The sequence below is a fragment of the Onychomys torridus genome, chromosome 23, assembly GCF_903995425.1.
Source record: "Onychomys torridus chromosome 23, mOncTor1.1, whole genome shotgun sequence".
Taxonomy (NCBI): domain Eukaryota; kingdom Metazoa; phylum Chordata; class Mammalia; order Rodentia; family Cricetidae; genus Onychomys; species Onychomys torridus.
Window position 1 is genome coordinate 62,335,896 of NC_050465.1, and position 24,353 is coordinate 62,360,248.

General features: G+C 44.0%; 1 protein-coding gene across 1 annotated transcript in view; it reads left to right on the plus strand.

Annotated features, from left to right (window-relative positions):
* Sgpp2 (sphingosine-1-phosphate phosphatase 2) overlaps positions 1-24,353 on the plus strand; it is a 115,252-nt gene that overhangs the window by 48,986 nt on the left and 41,913 nt on the right. Inside the window, exon 2 of the mRNA XM_036173673.1 lies at positions 3,252-3,410. Within this exon, the coding sequence (XP_036029566.1) occupies positions 3,252-3,410 (159 nt within the window). The remainder of the gene's footprint in view (positions 1-3,251; positions 3,411-24,353) is intronic.

The window sequence follows — 24,353 nt, forward strand, 5'->3', positions numbered from 1 at the left end:
TTAGGAAGCCTAGCAGGATCACTGACAGGTTTGAAGTAACTGTGTGATATAGCGAGTTCCAGGCTAGCCTAGGTTATATATTTGTTGAGACCATGTCTCCACCAGAGAGGGGGGAGGGGCGGCAGAGACACAGAGAGAGAGACAAGAGATTTTTTTTGGTTCACTTAACAAAGTAAAATGTTCTATTGTTAAATTTGCTATTAAATATGCCATAATATAAAAGTGTTTACCATGGTGGTCTACTTTCATTTTTTTTTAATATTTATTTATTTACTATGTATACAGCATGTATGACTGCAGGCCAGAAGAGGGCACCAGATCTCATTACAGATGGTTGTGAGCCACCATGTGGTTGCTGGGAATTGAACTCAGGACCTCTGGAAGAACAGCCAGTGCTCTTAACCTCTGAGCCATCTCTCCAGCCTCCTACTTTCATTTTTTTTGTTGCTATGACAAAATAACAAAAAGCAAATATAGGGAAGATAGTTTATTTCAGCTTACAAATCTAGGTTGTAATCCATTGTTATGGGGTGGTGAAGACAAAGCCATGAGCAGAGAGAAAATGTAAACATTTTGCTTGCTTATGCACCATTCCATTTCTCCACTACTAAACAGTTCAGGACTCCCTGCCTAGGGAATAGTGCTGCCCACGGTGGGCTTGTCTTCCCACATCAATTGACCTAATTAAGGCAATCCCACACAGGCATGCCCACAGGCCAATACAAAGTACAAAATTTCTGGTTGACATTCTCTTTCCAGATGAGTCTAGATTGTAACAAGCTGACAAATCAGTCACACACTGTATTGAAGTGTATTATCTGCTTAGTCCTGGCTATTTCCCCTTCTACCTGTTCCAGGATTAGGTGATGGCAGGGAGGTGACAAAATGGGAGAACATTTTAGTGTCCCCCATGGGTACTTGCTGTATTTTGACATCATCCCTGTGGTGTGCCTATTTTAGTCTTATTTAAAATGTGAACTAAAATGTAGAGGCAAGTGTTTTTCCTCATGTCCCTGGCTGAGTTATCGATTGCTATTGAAACACGTCACTACTAACTGAGTGGCTTAAGGCAACAGGAACTTACCCTCTTAGACATCTGGTAGTGAGAAGTCTAAAATGCACCTTTACTGACTGATGTCATGGTGTCATCCAGGTCCCGACTATTAGTTATTTGGCGCTTTTACCCTGCAAGAAAACGTCCTGAACACAACAAATCCACAGAAGAACTGTTTATTAATATAGGATAGGAAGATACAGACGTGACAGGCCTATGGGAAACACACACGTGGTCAAGAGAAAAGGAAGAGAGGAGAAGAAGAGACAGGTGCAGGAATGGTGCCGGCTTCTAAAGAGTGGGCCGTACATGCGTACAGGAATGCATGTGGCTACTGCATGCATGCGTGTAGATTGCATGGCCGCACGCGCTTTACACAGCCATGCAAAGCCATGGAGTCCTAGTCACGTGAGATGTTTTGACCCGGAAATGGCTATTTTGAACCGGAAATAACTAGGCGGTCCGCCAGGCAAGCCCAACAGTGTGGGCATGTTGTGACTTCCTGTCACCAACTCCTTCTAGAAACTTAAGGGAGAAGTCTGTTCCCGTACTTTAAGCTTCTAGAAAATACCCTCCTTGGCTCGTGGCCCCTTCCTCTATCCTCAAAGCTAGCTGGGCAGCATTTCTACCTAGCTCTTTGATTCTGACATCTCTGCCTCCTTTCTCCTTTGTATCTTAAGTGATAGGGACAGTTTATTAAGAAAGGGAAAAGACAGTTCAGTCTCTGCAAGCCCCAATAAGCCCAGGTTAGTAGATTGTGTGAGCCTTCCCATGGTGTCCTTGATCCCTCTGGCTCCTGCACTCCTTTCTCCTCCCCATCTCCTGCAGGGTTCCCGAACTCTGCCTAATGTTTAACTGTGGGTCTCTACGTCTGCCTCCATCAGTTGCTGGATGGTGTCTCTCTGATGACAATTGGGCCAGGCACCAATCTGGTCACAGGAGATGGCCAGGTCAGGCTTCTTATCTGCTATTGCTAGGAGTCTAAGCTGGGCTCCTCCCTGTAGACTCTTGGGAGATTCTCCTACTCCAGGCTTCAACCAAACTCCAAAATGCCCCTCCTAGCAGCCCCCCCCCCCCCTGAAGAACTCTCCCCCTCCATGCCCTCCTGTATGGGAATGACCTAGGCACTCTGCATATATGTTACAGTTGTGTAGCTTGGTCCTCTTGTGGGACTCCTAACAATGGGAACGGGCTGTCTCCGACTCTTTTACTGGCTGTTGGGACCCTGCTCCTCATACTAGGTTGCCTTGCTCAGCCTTAATACATGGGAGATGTTTAGTCTTACTGCAACTTGATATGCCGTGTTTTAGTGATACTTATGACCTGCCCTTTCCTGGATGCAGATGGGAGAGAAGAGGATTGGGGGGTGGAAGCAGAGTTGGGGGAGAGAAGGAGGGACTGGGAGAAGAGGATAAAGGGAGGCTGAGGCCTGGATGTAAAACAAATAGATGAATAAATAAATAATAAAAAGACAGGGAAAAGACATGCCCAACAGTCAAAATGGGCTCCTGAGCTGGGAAGACAGTCCCAGAAGCCTGGTGCCACACTCTCACTCCATCTTGTGAAAGGATCCCTGTGACGACAGAGCCCACATGAATGATCTAGGAAAGCAGCTTTACCTCCACTTCATTGCTGAATTGTATTTGCAATGCCCCTTTGTTCTGTAAGGTGATATATTCACATGTTCTAGAGACTATACCACCCTGCCTGTATCTGCTCTCACCTGATCTCAGAAGCTAAGCGAGGTCAGGTCCTGTCAGTACTTGGATGGGATGAATGGATATCTTTGAGAGAAGCATCATTTTCTCCTCTGAATTTCAAGAACCCGTATATATGGTCCTGGGCCACTCGGGTCCTCCTCCAGGTTTCTAGCCTTCTATACACACAAGACAGAGGCTCTGGTTTGTTTTATGTGCACACGCAGATGTGTGGAGGGAGGGAGGAGCTTCTCCTGATACTTATGTCTCTGGTGCTACATATTTAATTGTAAAAACAAAACAAAGCAAACAACAACAAATCCTAATGTCTCCTGTGCTTCTGTCTACAAGCTGGGGCTGGCAAACAGTCAGCAATGATACCTGCTGGTGTTCATGAGACCACAGTAACAGGATGAGGCAGCACCCTGCTGGTGAGTTTTAGGCAAGGTTTTTCCAGACATGTTGAATGAACTCAGGATCTCCCTGCCTTTGTCTTACAGGCTTATGTAGGGAAGCACGTCGTGAAGAATTATTTCTACTATTACCTGTTCCGGTTTTCAGCTGCCTTGGGTCAGGAAGTGTTCTACATCACATTTCTCCCATTCACCCACTGGAATATTGATCCTTATTTGTCCAGAAGACTGGTCATGATATGGGTTGTAAGTATTTTGTCATTGTTATTTACTTATCACAGACACGTCTAAGGTGATTGCCTGCCTTGGTATGCAAGTATCTTGAACAGGTGGTCTTTCTTCCTCAAAACTCATTGCAGGAGAATTTGCTATTTGCTCTAGTTTAGTTTAGAAAAAGCATAAATGTGAGTGCATTTTATTTGCAAAAAAGCAGGCCACCCTGTGCCTTCATGTGCTTTGATATTCCCCCTCCTATAAGAAAACAGACTAGAAGAGAGGTAAGGCGCTGGGCAGGGAACAAAGGAGCTTTGGAAGAAGTCTTGTGGAGTGTGGGGTAAAGCCTTGCAAGAGGCTATATTAATAAAATGTGATGAAATTCTAACTGGAGGATGTAGAGCAGAAAGTCCAAGCACTGGGAAGCAATGAGCCTTCATACACTGGAGATGTCAAAACATCCTAGGAGGAGGGACTGCCTAGGGGGTAACACACCAGACAGCTGTGATAAGTCAGATGCACAGCAAGAGCCCTCTCCTGCTGTTTCCTCGGTACCCTGTCTCTTAGCCTTGGTTGGGAGAAAGTTCTGTGTTTGTTTGTGTTTGGTTTTTGTTGTTGTTGTTCTTTTGCATGGCTGTGTGTGTGTGTGTGTGTGTGTGTGTGTGTGTGTGTGTGTGTGTGTGTGTGTGTGTGTGTGTGTGTATGTGTGTGTGTGTGTGTGTGTATGTGATATGTGTGTGTGGTATGTGCATCTGTCTGCAAATGTCCACATGTGTGTGGAGGTATGTGTAATCATAGCTAAACCATTTCCATTTTTCTGATTATAGTACAAGCCCTTTGTTGATTCTGACAGTTTCTAAGCAGACCCGACTTCTCCCCTAATAATTCATGACTTTTGATTATATCTCCCTGATCAGAAGCAAGGTGTGTCCCCGATGAGGGGAGAAGGAGTTTATTCACACCAAGATCACAGCTTAGAGGTTGGGGCAGAGGCTCATGGTCCTAAAAGCAACACCTGGCTGATGTGACGCAGGTAGTATGTTGTTATTTTCAGCAACACAGGGCTGTTCAAACTCGCTCAGAGAAGCGGGGTATGTTCTACAAGTATAGGGAATCCAGGAACCACGGCCTCAAAGGTCTGACATTGGGGAATGGTTGGGTTGTCAGGTACAACACAGTTGTGACTGTTCCCTCTTACCTCCTGCTGTCAGCTAGGAATGTTTCAAGACAATCATATGTAGCTCAATCCCACAAACCTATCCATCTCTGGCCAGGCCCTTAGACTGGCTGTTTTGGGGCAAACAGCTGTGGATAGGGGCAGGGAGAAATGATTGACAGGGCTGCCAGTGCCATGCATTGGGCTGTGGAATGAGAAAGACCTGGGTGATTGTCTTAGATTGGGTTTTTATGACTGTGAAGAGACTCCATGACCACGGCAACTCTTATAAAGCAAACATTTAGTTGAGGGGGCTCGCTTACAGTTTCAGAGGTTCAGTCAGTTATCGTCATGGCAGGGAGCATGGTGGCGTGCAGGCAGACACGATGCTGGAGCTGAGACTGCTACAGTCTTGTAGGCAACAGGAAATCAACTGACACCCTGGGCAGTATGCTGACTATAGGAAACCTCGAAGCCCGCCCCCACAGTAACACACTTCCTCCAACAAGGCCATACCACTCCAACAAAGCCACACGTCCTAATAATGCCCCTCCCTATGAGATTGTGGGGGCCAAATACAGTCAAACTGCCACAGTGATGAGACCCAGAGTGGAAACCCTGTTCAAGGCACTTAGTGATTCCAGCCTGCCGTCTCCACTGACTTCAGCCGAAAGGACACAGCTGGAGATCCCTGGAGGCTTGTCACATGGTCACACATGTGCTATGTATGTGACATTTTAAAGAGGTCCCTCTGTGCTGTGCAGGAGGGAGAAAAATAGCAAAGACTGGGTGGAATGGCACAGAATATAGTGATGCTTTTGTGAAGTGCTAGGCTGTCTTCGACGATTTTTGTCCTGCATTGTGAGTCTCCCTCAATATCAAATAGTTCTCTTGAAGTGAATGCTGATTTAGTGTCAAATAATTTGTGCGCTGCCTGCCCGCTTATACGCAATACAACTGAAGGGGGAGTTTAGAAAAAGCTTAATGACTTGGCAAGCATACACTGTTTTTTTGTTTGTTTGTTTTGTTGTTTTCTTTCTTGTAGATGCTACAGCTTTGGCAATAAGGAAAACCAGAAAAGCACAGTGTTCTTTCCAGGGAGCCCTTTGGAATCCTATGTTTTCTCAACAAATGAGCTTGAGATGGAGAAACAGCATTTTTTCCCCATGTTTGATTATTCACACCCAGCTAGCTGATACCAGTAGCAAAGGACAGTTCTGCACCCACATTTAACTCATACCTGCTAGCCTGCGAGGGTTTTACTGCTGTGGGGTTTGGGTATCTTTTTATGAAGTAGAGCATCACTGCGGAGTTGACGACGTGTCTAAAGAGATCAGTGTTTCCGACGGCCACCTGCTTGCCTCACAAAGGAGCTTGTCACCTGCTTAGAGAGGTGTGGAAGAGGGCCTGCACCTCACACCCCCTGGCCTGGGGTCAGCTTTATAGGGCCCAAAGATGACTCCAAATGTGATTATCTCCTAATCCTCTGTTTAAACTGCTCCCACCAGTCACTTCAAAAGATTTCTCGGCTTGTTAAATTGGTTCTCACTTGAGATTAATGACTCTTTAAGCAGAGCCAACAATAGCCAGATTGAAGCCCCCTAGAACCCGCATGGAATGCAATAGAATGAGGCGTCCAGGATTCTGCCCCTGTCCCTCTGAAGTGGAATCTGTAATTTAGCCTTAGTTAAATATTAAGTAAATGTCTTGATGGTGTTGTTAGACTCAGTCTATTGGTTTGGTCTTGACACATAATAGAGGAAAGTATTGGTTTTAGTGTAGGCTAACCATAAAAAAACAAAAAGCCTTCAAACGGACTCATGTGGTAGACAACTCCATCTGCCTCTCTGTAATTATCACATTATCTGACAGTGGTTCCTCCCTATCCTTTTCGTTATTGGCATATATTCACTGTACATAGTGTTGGATTTCACAGAGAAGTTTTCAGGGAAGTCTGTAATGTACTTTGAACGTGTGTGTGTGTGTGTGTGTGTGTGTGTGTGTGTGTGTGTGTGTGTGTCTACATAGAATCTGGCATCCACGAATGATAACAAAATAAAGCATGCTGACTAGAAGCTGGGCATGATGGTCCCAGTTTGGGACCATGACCAAAAGCGACAAGGGAAGGATGGGGTGTATTTAGCTTACAGGTTACAGGCCATTCTCAAGAGAAGCCGAGGCAGGAACTCAAAGCAGGAATCTGCAGGCAGGAATCAATGGAGGAACATGGATTATTGGCTTGCTCCTCATGGCTGGCTAAACCTGCTTTCATACAGAACACAGGACTACCTGCCTAGGGGTGACACTGCCCACGGTGGACTGGGCCCTCCCACATCAATTACTAATCAAGAAAACACCTCCGTAGACTTGCCTACAGGCCAGTCAGATGGAGGTATTTTCTCAATGGAGGGTCGCTCTTTCCAGATGACTCAAGCCTGTGTCAAGTTTACAAAAAGGAACCAGGACAGTGGCCTAGAACTGTCGTCCTGGTATCAGAGACTAAGGCGAGAAGACTGTGAATCAGAGGCCAGTTTAGGCTATCCAGTGAGGCCCTGGAGAGAGACAGGAGCGGGGAAGGCAGAGGGAGAAGGAAGGCAGAGGAGGGAGAGAAGGAATATGAATTTGAGAAGGAGTAAAGAACCAGAAAAGTGCCCAGCTTCTCCACTGTCACTTTCACCCCTTAACTATCATCCTATGACTCCTAAGACTTGGATGACAGAGGTCTTTGCCTAGCTCACTCAACTATCTGATGTTTCACTGTACTTCTGTGTGGGTGGGTAGTGGCCTGGAAGCTCAGGTAAGTATAAAATCGGTTGAAACACGGAGTACAGGAGGAAGACCATCTTGAAAAATGGAGTGGGACTACGTCTGCGTGAGGAGGCGAAGTAAATGCTTGGCCACATCTTGACGCACAGCCCTCCATCTCTTCATTTTGTTTCACTCTAGTTATTGATGCTTATTCAGCTTATAGAGCTGAACATGACGGCTCACCCTTGTAATCCTAGCATTCATGAGTTTGGGGCCAACCTGGGCTATAGACTAAGACCCTGTCTCAAATGGAAGACAATAAAACAAATAGATGTTGCCAAGTCATAGTCATACCACCCCAAAACTAAAGCACATCCTGACATGGCAGAATGTTAGGAATCCTGTTTCTCTTTTAGCATGGCTGCATCCTATCACCTACAGACCTGTTGTTATCAGTCCCTCAGCATCCTTAGAAAGGTACCATTCTGGACTGGCTTTTTCCCAGAATCTATCCTACTTATTTGCAAAACAAAAGGAAGAAACTTAGTCAACAGGCAAGAAAAATTTGCCTTTTTTTTTTTTTTTTTCCAGACAGGGTTTCTCTGTGTAGCTCTGGCTGTCCTGGAACTTGCTCTGTAGGCCAGGCTAGCCCTGAACTCCTCCTGCCTCTGCCTCCTGGGTGCTGGGATTAAAGGTATGCACCACCACACCCAGCTCAAATAAAAATTTTAACAACTCTTTCTTAAGACAAATAAGTAATCAAACAAACAAAAACCTCATCTGAGCTTGGCTGTGCGTTCCTGTAATCCAAGCACCTGGAAAGTACAGGCAGGAGGTCAGAGTTCAAGGCCAACTACATGAGACTTGTCTCAAAATAAATAAATACATAAATGCACAAATGCACCAGTAAATAATTTTTTTTAAAAAACCCGTTTTAAAATCTCAACATCTTCTTTATAAAGCTATATTCTTGAGTGGACATGGGTTCCCCTAGTAGCTTTTTATGGAGCACACACTCTATGCCAAGTACTATATACACCCAGAGCCCCATTTTACAAAGAAAACTAACACAGAAAGAGGTGGACCTGCCCAAGGGGACACAGCTGCTAAGTTCAGTCTGTAGTGGTCACACTGGGTCTCATTCCCCAAATCCCTCCCATTCCACCTCTCCCCTTTTCCACCTCAGTATCCCGCTTCAGATGGCTACTGTAGTCACTCAGAAACCTCTTTACCATTTGGTTAGGAAGGCTCCACTTAGCATCACAGGTGTCCCGTGTGTTCCATCGCCACAGGACACAAGCTCCTCTCAGTACTTTGTGCTATGGTTTCCTGTGACATCTTCCTCACTGCCACCTGCTCACAGCCTGTCCCAGATTTTCCTTTTCTTTTTTTTTAACAACTCCGTTGGAAGGCTGGAGCATCCCTGGGATCTGAAGGACAGTGAAGGTGAAGAGCTTTGGTACTGTGGTTTCTGAATCAGAGGCCCTTAGAGGGAAGGCTGCCTGCTAATCTTAGGCCCAGCGTCCATCTCCTTATCCAAATTTGCAAAGCAACCAAGTGGAAAAGACTGCCTGAGGCAAAAGACAAAGAAAAAAAGGGGGCCTTTTGTCCTTTCAGGGAGGTGGGGCTTTGACCTGCAGGGGACTGGGTTTTTTTTCTGAGAAGGTAGACCTACTGCAAATGGCTAGCCTCTGGGTATCTTCATCCTCCTGAATTCCTGTCCTGTCTTGCCACAGTGAGAGATGAGGGTGCTTAAGCCCCACATTGGTGCTGTGGTAGTCAGTGAAGATTAGGAACTGTCTCTTATGCTGGGGAGATGAGAGACAAGCTTCCACACTCAAATGTTCTGTCCAGTCATAGCTGAGAGTTTCTACTTTATTTTGGCCTCTTGAATTTTCTGGAAGCCTGAGAACCTCCAGGCCAGCTACCCCTAGGAACCTAATGGCTATTCTCTCTGATTTCCCTGCTGCTTTCACTGTGCAGGATGGAGCTTCCCCAGAAGTCTTCTGTGTCCTGGGAAACAGCAGAGGACCCCTTCTTTAACCCCCTCTTTAGTAGGAGCACTCTGCCACACAGGGTATCTTCATAGTGTAGCTGCTGCCAGACGGTAGCCAGACCTTTTTGCTCGGCCGATATCTATAACTGTACATAGTGGCCAAAGGTACTGCGTTCTCTGTGGGTCTAACTATCACCCTGGCTGCAGCTGTCCCAGCCTTTTTCCTTTCTTGATGTTCAAAGCCCCAGCCGTGGCTCTGTGCTCTCCTCGTTGGCCTGAATCCAGTGCACATGCTCTTAATTCATTCTCTATGAGACATAGCCGGGGTCTTGACTAACTGCTTGTGAATAGATGATATTACAAACTGTGTCACCGTCGGCCACATTAAGGGTATGCGGCTGGCTCAGCGAGACCTTCCTCAACTGGACAATATATACGCTAGTGTCCAAGACAAGAAGCACTCTCCCTACAGTGAGATCCATCTCTCCAGCGTCCTGACTAGTGCTGGACAGGGTGTGGACTTTAGAAATGCCACAGAATGGAGCCTGAAGGAGGGAGCGGAGATTTGGAACCAGAACTAACTGGTTGCAGGGTCTTGAAGCCTCTGTGTCCCACAGTTATCTTTTCCCATGGTTACATTAAGCATATTTTGGTGGTTTTGTGTATTAAAAATTGTTTAATAATTTTGCTTTTCATTCTGTAAGGAATGAGCCACATTAGGAAAACCTTGGAGTGCTGAGCATGTTGCTCACCGCTAGAGCACTTGCCTAGCATGGTTTAGGCCCTGGGTTCAATGCCTAGTGCTGGGGGGAAGGGTGAAATGGAGGGAGGGAAGGAGGAGGACGTACTGCAGAAGTGAAAGCTCTGTGAATCCCGCCATGTTTGTTGGCTGAGGGTTATCTACATCTGTGTCTGTCTTTGCAGGGATCACAGTACGCAGTTTATAGGCTACTTTGTGATGAGTGATTTTATAGACCATTAAAAGCAACTTTCAGTTCATGATTTTAAAAAAAAATGAATGAGCCATAGGATTAGAGAAGATTTATCAATATTTCAGTCTGGAAACATGGAGTCAAAGGATGGTTTATGACTTGGAATTAGAGGACTTGGCTCCTAACCCCAGTAGATGAGAAGCCCGCCTGGAGATGGAGCCAGGCCAGGATGGGCTTGAAACTGTTTTGGCTTTGCAGCTCATTATAGTCTGGAGTTTACAAATAACTAGTCAAACAGTGTTTGTATCTGGGCCTCCGCTTGATTGAGTATAAAATGTGAGGTCTAGCAGAATGTCCACAGGACTCCTTGCTCTCTGACACTTTTTTATTTTTTTAAGGTTTATTTATTTATTATGTATACAGTGTTCTGCCTGCACGCCAGAAGAGGGCACCAGATCTCATTACAGATGGTTGTGAGCCACCATGTAGTTGCTGAGAATTGACCTCAGGACCTCTGGAAGAGCAACCCGTGCTCTTAACCACTGAGCCACCTCTCCAGCCCTGCTCTCTGATACTTTTATGATACTTTTATGGCAATTGTGCATCTTTGAGAATATTCAGATCTTTTTAATTCTGAGTTCTGGCTTAAACCACACATCTACTCTTAAAAAAAAAAAAAAAAAAAAAAAAAAATTGCCCTGGGCCTAAGGGCTCAGTGGATAATGTACCCTCTGCACAAATATGAAAACTAAAGTTCAAATCCTCAGAACCCACATAGAAGCGAGGCAAGCATGGAGTACATCTGTAATCTCAGCTCTGGGAGGCAGAGTCAGGAGATCCTCCAGAATAAGCTGGTTTGTTAGACTAGCAAATCAGCAAGATCTGGGTCCAAATGAGAAAACCTGCTTCAGTATATAAGGTAGTGAGTAGCTGAAGAAAACATTCCACATCACCCCCCAGCCTCAACATGCTCACACATGCCCACATAATACATATATGTACACTTACATACATGGAAAAGAATAAATTTAAAAAATAATTGTCCGGGTCATCCACAGGCCTTTACATTGGGTTGGCTTTGTCGTCTTCCCGTAGGCCCCAGATAGGAAGAAGTGACAGAGGTCACCTCTACAAGGGACTCTTAGGGGTGTGGTGGCTGACCCTAGCCTAGATCTAAGTCCCAAGGAAACATTTGTTCTTATGAATAAATGTAAGCCAAAGGATAGCAGGTCAGTGAGGGTGCACTCAGAGAGCTTTTAGATCCAAAGGTGATGTGGGTGAGAAGCATGCCCACAAGCCTTGCTCCCTAGGGGTGGCAGGGGAGAGCATGAGCATATAAATTCATTGTTTGCTCTGGGTCTGTTCAGATTTAACTGAAAAAAGATGCTGCATTTTTGTCTCTTTTAAAATTAAGGTTTTTTACAGGCACTGAAATCAGAGTCAGGGAAACAGTGGTGTTTTTGTTGTTGTTTGTTTTGTTTTGTTTGAAAGTGTGCTTTGGACATACAGCAGTTGGACTCTGGCAGATGGAGAATGGCATTCTGAAGGTTTTCCAGAAACCTCTAACTAGGAATTAGTAGGTTGTGAGCAGCAGTAAGCTTGCTTGCTTTTGTACCCACACTATGTAAACAAATAAATGCTCAGTCAAGTGTGAGAGATGACATCCTGGTTCGCTTTAATTGCCAGCTGGACATAGTCTAGAGTCGTCTGGGGAGAGATGTTGGGACTGAGGGACTACCTACATCAGGTTGGTCTGTGAGCATGTCTGTAAGACATTGCCTTGGCTAGCAATTAATACAAGAGGGCCCAGCTTACTGGGGCTGTACCATTCCTCACACAGATCTGGGCTTTATATAAAAGTTAGCCAAGCCAGGCGGTGGTGGCGCATACCTTTAATCCCAGCACTCAGGAGGCAGAGCCAGGTGGATCTCTGTGAGTTTGAGGCCAGCCTGGGCTACCAAGTGAGTTCTAGGAAAGGCGCAAAGTTACACAGAGAAATACTGTCTCAAAAAAAAAACAAAACAAAACAAAAAACAAACAAAAAAAAGTTAGCTAAGCAGGAACTGAAGAGTGATTCTGCAAACAGCCTTCCTCCATGGTTTCTGTTTCAAATACCTAACCTGGGTCCCTGCGCTGACTTCCCTGAATGATGACTGTGACTTGGAACTGGAAGGTGAAACACCAGTGGTTTGTCATAGCAACAGGCTGAAACTGGAGCAGATTATTTCTTTCATTAGGCTGTAAGAGAGGGTGAGAATATTATACCCTCAATTTAATATAGACTCTACAATTGACGGCACGTCTATAACATGCCTGGAAAACAGGTGGTATGAAATAAAGAGAACTTGAGAGGCTGGAGAGATGGCTCAGCTGTCTGTCCTTTACTAGTCTGTCCTATACTCGTTTATAAACCTAGATTTATAATGTGGAAGTTGTTCAGAATGTGTGTTAAAGATGGGATTTTATGTTCTCTGGAAAAGTCTACCTAGCAACAAGGAATGCTTGACTCTTTATCCTATAAGGCAATCAGAAGGTTTGTTTGTTTGCTTGCTTGCTTGCTTATTTGTTTGTTTGTTTAAAGGATTAAAATATGAAAACCCTGCCAAGGTCTAAGTTACAGAAAACCAGCTGCCTGTCTTTAAATAAAGATATACATCAGCAACCTAAAATGATGTGTTGAAGGGTGCACCGACCTGCCATCTAGCTCTCTTGGGGATGCTCATATTGAGTGTGTATGCAATTATGAGAAATAGGTCTAGGAGATTTTATGTGAGAGATAAGGAAACATTTTAAGGAACTTTTTGGAGTGTTTTCTTTAAAATTAAAACATAAAGAGCCATGCATGTGTTAGTCCCTGGTTCAGAAAATGTGCAACAGAAGTCTTGTGAATGAAAATGATCTGAAAACCTAAGGTGACTGGTACCCAAATCAAAACTTAAACAATCATAAATATGCCTTTGTGGTCATTTGGATATCTGTCGATGTTTGCTATTTGAAATCAATGTATTATGGTTATTGATGATGCTGGGGATTGAACTTGGGGCATTGCACACACTCAGCATGTTTCTGTTACCACATTGTGCCACCAACAACTACATTAAGATTAAATGGTAAATGTTGATACAAATGTGAAAACCAGCATAGTTGTCTTTGAACGCATTTCATAGACCATTTTCAATAGTCTTCCATATACAGCAAGCCTAAGTATCTTTCTGTACTCTTGGGGGTGAATGGCCCTTAGTACTATAGGTGTAATACGTTTAGTTATTCACAGCAACCCTTTGTCACTAAACTGTCTGGGCACACTTCCGCTAAGTCTGAAAAGAATTATAAGAATCACTGGCCCTTTAAGATGTGCTGTTTATAACACAGTGTCTCTGCCAGCTCTTTCAGCTGCACTTTGGAAACAGATGGCTGTAAGCAAATTAGAGATAGGTAATGTAGCATTTCTGTCTTTCTAGACAGGATGTCAAGAGCCTGTATAGCATGCCTGTAGAAAGGATATAGGAGCCAGGAGTCAGCGGGTCTTCTTTGTAAGAGTAATATTTTAGTAATCCCGCAGGAGCATGCCCTTTTGAATGGACTCTTAAGCACACTTGACTTTGATTTGTATGCATTACTGTCAAGGGACTGAGAATGGGACACTAAGAACACCCAGAGCTTGTTCCTGAGCCAGCCCTTTCCTGCCATCCTTGTCCTACACTGGCCCAAAAGAAATGTCTCCTTGGCAGAAATGAGCCGGATGCTCTGGCTTCAGCCTCACAAAAGTTCAAGGCTATTTTCCAGAACTTACCTGTACTACTTATACCAAAACTTTTTATTTTTCCTTTAATGGATAAACACAACAAAACAATTTAAAAAAAAAAGTTTCACTATGTAGCCCAGGCTGGTCTTAAACTCCAGATCTGAAATATACCTCTCTTAGCTTCCTACAGGAATCCTTCTGCATGAAGTCACTCACCTAAATCCTGATTTATTTGTATTTGTCCGTGGTAATGCATAGCCAAGCACCTCCACAAGCCTCACTCAGTGTAATTTTCACCGTCAGGAATCATTTTAGGCCCAAGTTATTTTGTGTTTTGCTCCCAGTACACAGCCCTTAGCCCTTGACATTACAGATGTCTTACAGCAAAGCATCTGAAATCTTTCTCCAGCAGAGTTGCGTACAAATAACAGAGCCTCTCTGCCTTTAGGCTGGTAGTTAATATACAAGCTGGAAAAATGAAGTAGAAATTGCAATATCATTGCTCACATCAGAGTGGCTTTCTAATTGAACTGTTGCAAACTCATAAGCATTAGGTAGAACTATAATCAAACATAATGAGAAAAGCCTGCAAAATATTCCATGGTTCCCTGTCTGTCCTCATAATGTGTTTCAGGGCTGCCCTTTTCCAGCCGTAACTGGAGCTGCCCAGTACCTCTTTCTAAGCTGTCTGGGCAGCCTCCCCCCCAGCCTTGTTACCTTTATAGCTCAGAAGCAATATTAGTTTTGAGAAGTACTATGTTGCTTGAAAATATATAAAAACTTAAATTTTCTTCATATGCCTAAACTTTAGATCAACTGCATCAGATAACTATATATTCTGCTATATAGATGGCTTATTTGCTTATTTATTTTGCAGTGGCAAAAGTCTGCCCCTGAGGTATGCCTCAGCCTTCTCCTATATGTTTGCATATGCATGTGTTCATGTATATGTGTACAATATCAAACGGATATATGTGTATATGCAGATAGTTAAATTGAGGTTATGCAATCTTATTTATTCATTTATTTTGGGGGGTGAGTGTGTGTGTGTGTGTGTGTGTGTGTGTGTGTGTGAGTGTATGTGTGTGTGAGTGTATGTGTGTGTGAGTGTGTGTGTGTGTATGTGTGTGTGTGTATGTGTGTGTGTGTGTGTACGTGTGTGTGTATGTGTGTGTGTGTGTGTGTGTGTGTGTGTGTGTGTGTAAGCATGTAGAGGTCAAAGGACAACTTTGTGGCGTTGATTCTCTTCTGCCACCTTGTGGGATTCGGGGATTGAACTCAGGTCATTGGACTCCTTTCTCTGTCCCAGTGGGCTGTGACCCCATTGAGAGGCGATTAAACGACCCTTTCACAGGGTTTCCTAAGACCACTGGAAAACAGATATTTACATTATGATTCATAACAACAGTAGCAAAATTATAGTTACGGAGTAGCAACAAAAACAGTTCTGTGGTTAGGGGTCACAACAGGAGGACCTGTATTAAAGGGTCACAGCATCAGGAAGGTTGAGAACCACTGCCCTAGCCTCTCATAAGTCCTGATGTCATGCAGTTTTAAGTGGATGTGGTGGTATACGTGTAGACAGGTAGATGAATGACTTGTTCATTCTTATTGCTTCACATGTTTATTAGATCATAAAAAGTTAGACTGTTAATCTAAAACAGTGAGTGATCTCTCAGAGATTTCACAGGGGGAGGAAACAAAAGGAGCCATGGAACAAACCCAACCAGTTTGCAATGTTTCTGTCAACTGCTTCTTTTTTTTTTTTTAACACTTATTTGTATGTGTGCACATGTGTACATACATGTGTGCCATGGCATTCATTTGGAGGTCAGAGGACAGCTTGTGGGAATCTGTGTTCTCCCCTTCCATCATGTAGGGCCTAGGGATAGAACTGAGGTCATCAGGCTTGGCAGCAAGTACCTTTACTCCTGAGCCATCTCACTGGCCTGGGCCCATTTGTCTTCAGATCTCATGCTGATGCTTTGTACAACAGTGGCTACCATGGAATTACCTAAGGAACCAGAGATGTGCATTTGTTCATCTAATAAGGATCTATTCTGTACTATACAGTAGCCATGTTATATTCCAGAGAATTCTAGAAGTACTCCATCAGCTCAGGCTAGGATCATCTTTATTCTTCATTGCCACACTCCCGTGGGGGGATCAAGTGCAGGACATCGTGCCTGCTAGGATAGTCTTCTACCACTGAGTCATTCCTGGCCCCATCCAGGGCTCCCTCCACATACTCTTTTAGATTTGAAGTCCATCCTCCTCACAGATCTATTTCAAATGTCAAGAATGATTAGGTCCCTAATCCTCACATGTGCACATTCTATTCCATACTTATTTGCTGGTGTTCTCTGCCTTCCATCTTATCCCCATCTCCTGCCTGCTGCCCCAGGACCAGCAAAAGCTTCATCTCTACAAATGCCACTGACTCCTTCATCTGCATCCTGCCACGTGGCTCATTACCCACCTTTGAACCTGACACCTGTCAGGAACACAGTTAAGCCCTGGGTAAAATCAATAAAGGTTATTTCTACATAGAAAATTAAGAGGCCAGTATGGCCTGTGTAGTAAGACCCTGCCAAAAATAAAAAATGGCATAAGATCTCTTTTGGTCTATGTATGTAAGATGTGTATGAAACATTTGGGTCCCATCCCCAAGAGATCTCATGTATGTATGCATGTGTGTGTTCACAAAATTTAAAAACATCTCAAATCTGAAACATTTATTGTCCCCAGCATTTTGAATACAAATTATCAGCCTAGAGTAATTCTATATATTTCTGAAGTGACATAAAATCTTGAAATGAGAGACCTGGTGTTAACTGTTTTTTGAAAAGCATCAGCTCTCTGCCAAACTATTGATAAGATGCAACTTGTTAAATGTCTTTATCTATTAAACATTGCACAAAGGCCCACCCTGTGCTGAGCACTATTCCTGGTGATGGGAATCAGCCACAGAAAAGAACAGGTTCCATCATGCTCTCCTGGGACCCCATGTAGGCAAAACAGACAGTGACAAGCCACAAAGCAATGGAAGATCCCTTGAGTTGTGTTTGGGACATGGTCAGAGCTGCCTTCCCCACTTTAGAGAACTGGGCACTTCATACAAGCTTTTTAAACTTAAGCTTTGTAGGCAAGAAGCACCCAGCTGTGTGAACATCAAGAGGGGAGAGTGTGCTAGCTCAAGAAAGGCCCAGAACAGGAACGAGCTCAATGCATGGAGGAACGCTAAATGATGATGATGACTGGGCAGAGGAAGACATTGCTTCTGGAAGCTTCCAGGATTCTCTCTGCTCCTGATATGCCTCCCACAGGATTCCTTCTGTCTCCTTGTTCAATGTGGAGTGGGCTGCTTGGGTCAGACCTGAGCTTAGCTGTGTCTCCACTGTTGACATCCCTGAGATCTTGCTTGTCACTTTCCTCAGTAGATACCTCACTTCTCAAATGTGTGAAATGAGGATAACAGAGGAGGTCTCTACTCCAGACTATGATGCTATTAACATCAATGTCTAAGCATGTAAAAAGCCATGGATGCTCTAGAGGTATCCTTATTTTATATAATTCACCAAACAAAAGTATTTGGGTGGCTAAGGAGAGCCAGGTACTGTTTGAGACTTCGAACAAAAAACAAGTCAGGGATGAGGATGAAGCTAATAAAAGAAATGTATAATAGGCCGGACATGGGGTATATCCACCCGTAATTCCAATACTTTCAAGGTAGAGGCAGGAAGTTCAGAAGCTCAAGATCAGCCCTGGCTTCATAGAGAATTTGAGACTGGTCAGAGGCATGTGAGATCCTAACACAGACAAAGAAAAATGTAGAGAGGGCTGGCACTGTAGCCCAGTAGTAGAGCCCTCCCTGAACTCATGTGAGGCCCCAGGTTCAGTCTCAAAAGCTGCAAGGAAAATATTAAAGAAAACTCACAATGTACAGTCTAAGTGTGAGCAGGGTTTAAGTTCTATAAAGAAAAATGAAAGGAACATGGGGTAGGGAGTGAGATGTATATAAAAGGTAGGGAGTATGCTGTGCTAAAATAAGGTGGCCTTTCCTAAAAGATGTCGTTTGGGTGCAGGCTTGACTTACAATTTATTTGTCACACTCAGATTCTTTAAGCTATTGTAGAACGTTTGAGATTTATGACTATCCTTTCATACTGATTTCTGTTTGTTCATTGAGAAGCCAGTCTTCCAAGTCTAGACAGCCTGGCAGGTAAGCCTTGCCAGATAGCTAGATTTTAGAAATCATCAGGCCATCTTTCCATTGGTGTTACCGGTCTTTAAAATAAAACGTGCTGTAATTCGAATCTGGTGAGGTATTGCATCTGGCAATGGTTCTGTTCAGTTCCTTTCATTGTAATCATTGCATGCCTTATAGTGGAATGTGGAGACGGCCAGAGGATAAGAATATGTCCCTGTGCCCCAAAGGCATGTTCTGGCAGGCTCCAGTCAAACCTTTTTCATTAAAAAGGGTCATGGGGAGGTTACTGCCCTGGCTATAGCCCTGTTTGGGAGATGTGGGTGGTGTGACCAACAGCCTCCCAATAACCTCTCAATAACTAGAGTTAATCACTCACTGGCCAAGTAGGAGCTAGCACAGAGCATCCTGGCTCTCCTCTGCTGCCCCAATCTTCCTCTGCTCCCTGCAGTGAGCAGGCGTCAAGCTGGAGATCTCCCAGACCTTTGTCCCCTCCTACTTAAAGACTGGCACTCCAGGAGGGAAGTCATCTTGCCCCATGGCAGAAGAGCTTTCTTCTCTACCCTGAGAATCCTTATGACAAAGACCAAAGAGGGGGAGGAAGCAATGGGGAAAGGCAGGCTTGCTGAGCAAACATCTTTGTAGCCTAGAGGAATGGGAAAGTTGGTTTTCAGGGATCTTGGACTAAAGAATGCTTATATGTCTACTAGAGCTTTTCAGATTCACTGTTGTCTTGGTTTTAAACTCCCTTCATTCAGGAGTTGGCAAGTTTCGTTGTCTGTGGCTGAACTCAGCAACTTGATGTCTTTTGGCGGGGAAGGGGTGGTAAAAGAAAAAAAAAAGATGTTGCTAAGTGGACAGCATTAAGCCTCAGGGTCAAGGGAACTAGTCTTTCAGTTAATCTGCCTAAGAGGTGTTCATCCCTGAGATATGGGAGCCCCCACTTGAACGGCAGAGCTCATGGAAGAGAGTCACAAGGCTGAGGCAGCCGTCAGGAGAGAGGCAGACCTGGAACCAGTCCACTTAGACCTGTGAGGTCCATGGTCCTGGTGGTGTGGTGATGGAAAAATAGCATGGGGGACTGGTGAGAACTGAGAATCCCAACATTTCCCCCAAGGCCTCTGTTTTTGCCTTGGGAAGAAGAGAAGTGAGGTAGAACCAAGAGGGAAAGGCAGTTGAAAGGATAAAGAAAAAGAAAAAGAAAAAAAAGGCGACAGCTATGCCACGAAGCAAACACGCCACAGGCAACAGAGTTAGTGGTTTATTGGGGGAGGGGGAGAGTGAACGAGCGAAAGTCCATGTCGGAGTGGGGACGTGAGAGAGGCAGAAAGAAAGACAAGAGGAAGAAGAGAGGCGAGAGAGGAACGAAGAGGCAAAGAGACAAAAAGAGCGAGCTGTGCCCGGCGGGCACTTTTAAAGGGTGCACAAGCCGCATAGCGGATGGTGGAGAGGCACCTGGTGACGGGTGATGACGTAATTGCTTCGGCGATGCCATCAGAAACTAGCAGCACCGAAGAACAGATGGAGTTTGATAAACATGCTGTTGATTTGAGAGTATCAAAATCCCATACACACCTGTAAGCCTAGCCCTCAGGAGGCAGAGGCGAGAGGATCCCAGAAAACTGGAAGGCGGCCAAGACTATATGGTGAGTTTCAGGTTAGCCAGAGCTACATCAATGAGACCTTGTCTTAGAAAATCAAATACTCAGTGTCTAAATTTTAAGACAGTTTTGTTGTCTGTAGTTGACAGTCATTCCTGATTGTGAGTACCATGCTGATAGTGGTTAGAAGTGAGTTTGAAACCTGCTTTTCCCAGTGTTGGTACCATAGCCCATGACATCAAGTGGACAATGGAAATAGATGTTGGGTAAATCATTGGAAGAGTCCATTTGGCTGTGCCCCGAGATTGCCTGAGCAGACTCACATCCAGGGTGCCCTCCCCCAAACTGCGTCATCTTAAGTGAATTTTCTTCCCTACTTCCTGCAATTATGCATCTCATAACCTTGTTAGGCTTCATATTGAGTTTTTAATCCTCATATGTTCTCTTCACTCTCCATTTCCGCTCAGTGTCTAGCTAGTAATTCAGTTTGTCCGAGGGCTGCTGATGACTGAGCACCTCATCATGGGCTGATACTTCTCCCACATATATGTGGCTGTTTTAACATGAGGAGATGTGGCTGGTAACATCCGCTTTATGGACAAAGAATATGTAGACCTAAGAGCCTGGAGGTGATTGCCTATAATCCTTGCCATTTGGTTCATTGTTAAAATGGAAACCCTGAGAGGCTGGAGTTCTCTCTAACAGGCTCCTGAGCTTCTCCAACACTGTTTCCCTCTTGGAAGAAGTTTTAATCATGTTGGGTTGTAGCAGGAGTTGCATGAGCTGGTACCATGAGTCCGGACTTCTTTCAGAGCAGTGAAGCTAGCTGCTCATGCCCCCAAAGCACTGTGGATGTAATTCAGAACCAGGACGGGAGGCATTGCTGTTAGATTCCTCAGAGTCTAATCACTTAGAAATCAGTCTTTCTTATTTCATTGGTGTGGCCATCCCTCAAACCTTTGTTGCCTTCCATTAAGAATGTGGGCCTGTGATAGACATTCTCAGGTGGCTTCAGCTTGTGTGGCTCAAAGAGGCCCTTAAACATAAAAAACAAACAAACAAAAAACACCTCTTTATAAAAAGCCAACTCAAAAGACATATCTGATCAAGTGTACAAGGACAGTTGGTGGTTGGCCAGAATACTAGGGCTCTAAGTCAATGACTGTAGCCTCAAGTCAGGCTCTTGGTTGATGGGGTCAGCAAGACTGAGTGGACCTCTCTCCTCCATCTGGGGGCTTCCTGTGTTAAAGGACAAGAGAGGGAAATACAGCTGCATCTCCTCTTTTCTTGAGATAATTCAAAACTAGACAATTTTGGAAGCTAGACTTATTTGTTCTGGGATATACTGATCTGGAATCCCATTTGATGATATTCATGCTTTTCCCCTACTAATTCTCTCCCCATCCCCAGCAAATTTGAGCCATCTTACAAAAACTCAAATAATTTAGCCTACAGAGTTATTTTCTTATTTTGTGAAGGATTACAGATGTTTGTACTTGTGTTGAAAGGGGTTATGGGGAAAGCATCTATTTTTATGATTATTTTCTTAGAGACAAATCTTTTCTGAGTCTTTGCAATGAAACAGAAGTTTCCCTGGGTACCATTGGGTTCTACTTGGATTCTGAACTTCGCATAGCAAGTAGTATGAATGTTTGGCTTTGGAAACCCTGTCTCGTTATGTGTAAGGCTGGCCTCAGACATAATCCTTTTCCCTCAACTGCCCATCTAATGGCATGAGTTTTAATAACAAAAAATTTAAAAGATCCTCTAAATCTACTGAGCACCAGATTTCAGAAAACAAAAATTTGGCTAACATGGAATGTATGTATATTTCCTGCTGGCTTTTGTTCATTCATTCATATCCTGGCTTGTTGTAGGGATTGAGAGAGAATATCCATACATTAGATACAGTCACATGTAAAGATAAGTTGCCTCTAGTCACAGGTAACTGTATAACTGTAGTAACACAATTTTGGTTTCCAAATACTTAATCTGCAAGATGTTTTATTTTTTTAGTTTAAATATATACATCTTAGATTAATCACGTTTCATATATGAACTCACAGGGGGCTGGGGAGCTAGCTAAATAGGTAAGTGCTTGCTGAATAAGTATGAGGATCTGAACTTGGATCCACAGCATCCATTTAAAAGCCAAGCATGGGGGCATGTGTTGATAACCCCAACACTGGAGGGTAAAGGTGGATCCCCAGAGCTGTGGGCAAGTTTCAGGTTTAGTGAGAGGTTGTGTCTCAAAAGACTGAGATAGAAGAAGACACATGATATTGATCTCTGGCCTCTACATGCTTGTGCATGGGCAACTCACACATGCACATGTTTGCGCGCGCACACACACACACACACACACACACACACACACACACACACCACATACATAAGACCATGGTTTCATAAATGTTCCACCCATTTAAAGAACAATGTTAAAGGAATATTAACATGAGTCACATGACCAGGAAAGACTCTAGGAGGAAGTTTTGTGAATGACTGCACTTTCAGAAAGACTTGGGAAAGAGTCAACTTGAAGCGCATGAGAAAAATCTCCTCAACCAGCTTGGTAGGAGGCCCACAGGAAAGATGCCATCTGAGGTCTGTACATAGGCCACTTAAAAGTTTGCCACACCAGACTTGACAACACAAGATAACTAAGTCATTATGCTGCTCTTGCTGCTTGATGACCAGAGGTGAACTTGGCTGCTTAGGGAAGGCAGGTCATTGTTATATGCATGAAAGTCTCTAATAGCCCTCAAGATAAACCATGCAAAGCATGCCTCTTTGCCACCCTAGAGCTCCATCTAAACCCTATCGGACTTTCCATCCGTTTTCCCCTGTGCCTACACACATTTATATGTAAATCCATTTTAAAATATGCAAATAGAAGCTAAATATATTCTCAACTGCATCTTGGTTTTCTCATTTAGTTGTAATTATGTTTAAATGTGCGTAATTTGTTTAGCCGGTGTCCTATCATGCATATTTACAGTTTTCAGGCGTTTGCTGATGCTTGATGCTCACTCATTTGAAAGAGGTGTTTCTGTATAGTTTTCCTTTCATATGTGTTGCGTGACTCCTAGGATGAAGATCTCGGTGAGGGTTGCTTTAGATGTGCTGTATACCCAACATGGAATAAAACATTGGTCCCAGCCTTCTGGACCATTCCTTGATGGGACAAGTATTTGGTAGTTTTCTCACCAAATGTGAACATCTTCATCACTCAGCCCCTAACGGCCTCCACTGAGATTGAGATGGTTCTAATGCATTAAGGTAGAGCCTGGGCTGTGTACGGACCCACCTCTGTTTTCAGGTACCGAATTTGCTCCCATCTTACTTACAGGTATAGTGAGTTTGTCAGGTGCTAGATGGTGGGATGTAGTAAAAAGACAGTGGCGTTTGAAAGGTCAAGTTCAGCTCCTCTGTTCTACTGTTGGCAAGACATGTCTACATGCCAGGTTCTGCATCTATAAAACAGAGGTAATGTGAACATCACAGTCATGCCATCCCTACATGAGAGTAAGCTGTTGTCTGTCGAGGGCCTTGAAGTAACTTTCCTGATGTACACACCACATCTCTGCATTGTTAATTTTTGTACCTGTGGTGTTTCTCTTCAAAACTTCATCTGAAGATCTGAACTTGATCAAATGGAGTATTGGGAAGAATAAGCATTATAGCTGAATTATTTCTTTTTCCTCACCTCCCATTTGTGCTTTGGCTACACACACACACACACACACACACACACACACACACACACACACATATGTATATATGTATTTTTTTTTAATGAGACAGGGTTTCTCTGTGTAGTCTTGGCTGTCCTGGAATTCACTCTGCAGACCAGACTGGCCTTGAACCCACAGAGATCCTCCTGCCTTTGCCTCCCAAGTGCTGGGATTAAAGGCGTGCACCACCACCGCCCTGCTGCTTTATGTATTTCTGTAGAACTCAGGTATGTAAAGCCTGGCTTTCTGTTTTCTCCTGTGGTGTGAGGTGTTTGCTCCATTTTCTTACTTTGATGTCTCCGGCTTGAGTATAGTTTTTATTAGTTTGAAATGACAATTGTTTCTTCCATTGACTCCCACACACAAACTCACACACCCCTACAGACCCCCATCACATACACAGTTAAAGGGCTCTGTTTATTTTTTAATTATTGTTATTAATAAAATTAAGTCCAGAAGTCTGAACGGACATTCACCATTTGAAAACTTTTCCTAGTGGATGGTAGGCCTCTAGAATGTTCCAAATAACTGCTTTTAATTCATTCCCTAAAGCAAAATGAGAGGCTACAGAGCAGGGTGTATTCCAGGAGGGATACAAATAAACAAAACAAAACCGAACTCCAAGCCAACAGGACCACCAGCTAAGGAAGCCTGGGAAGTTGTGGACTTGTAGACTCCATGACTGCAACATGATCATAAAGAAACTTCCACACCCGTGATCCTGAGGAGATGATTTCTCAGTGGGTGGATTCCATGTGGTCTGGGTGCTCTGTGGAACTAGGGGTCAGCGGAGGAGCCAAATGGGATGAGGAAATGAATATTCATAATCCTAATAGCTGCATTTAGTGACATCAGGA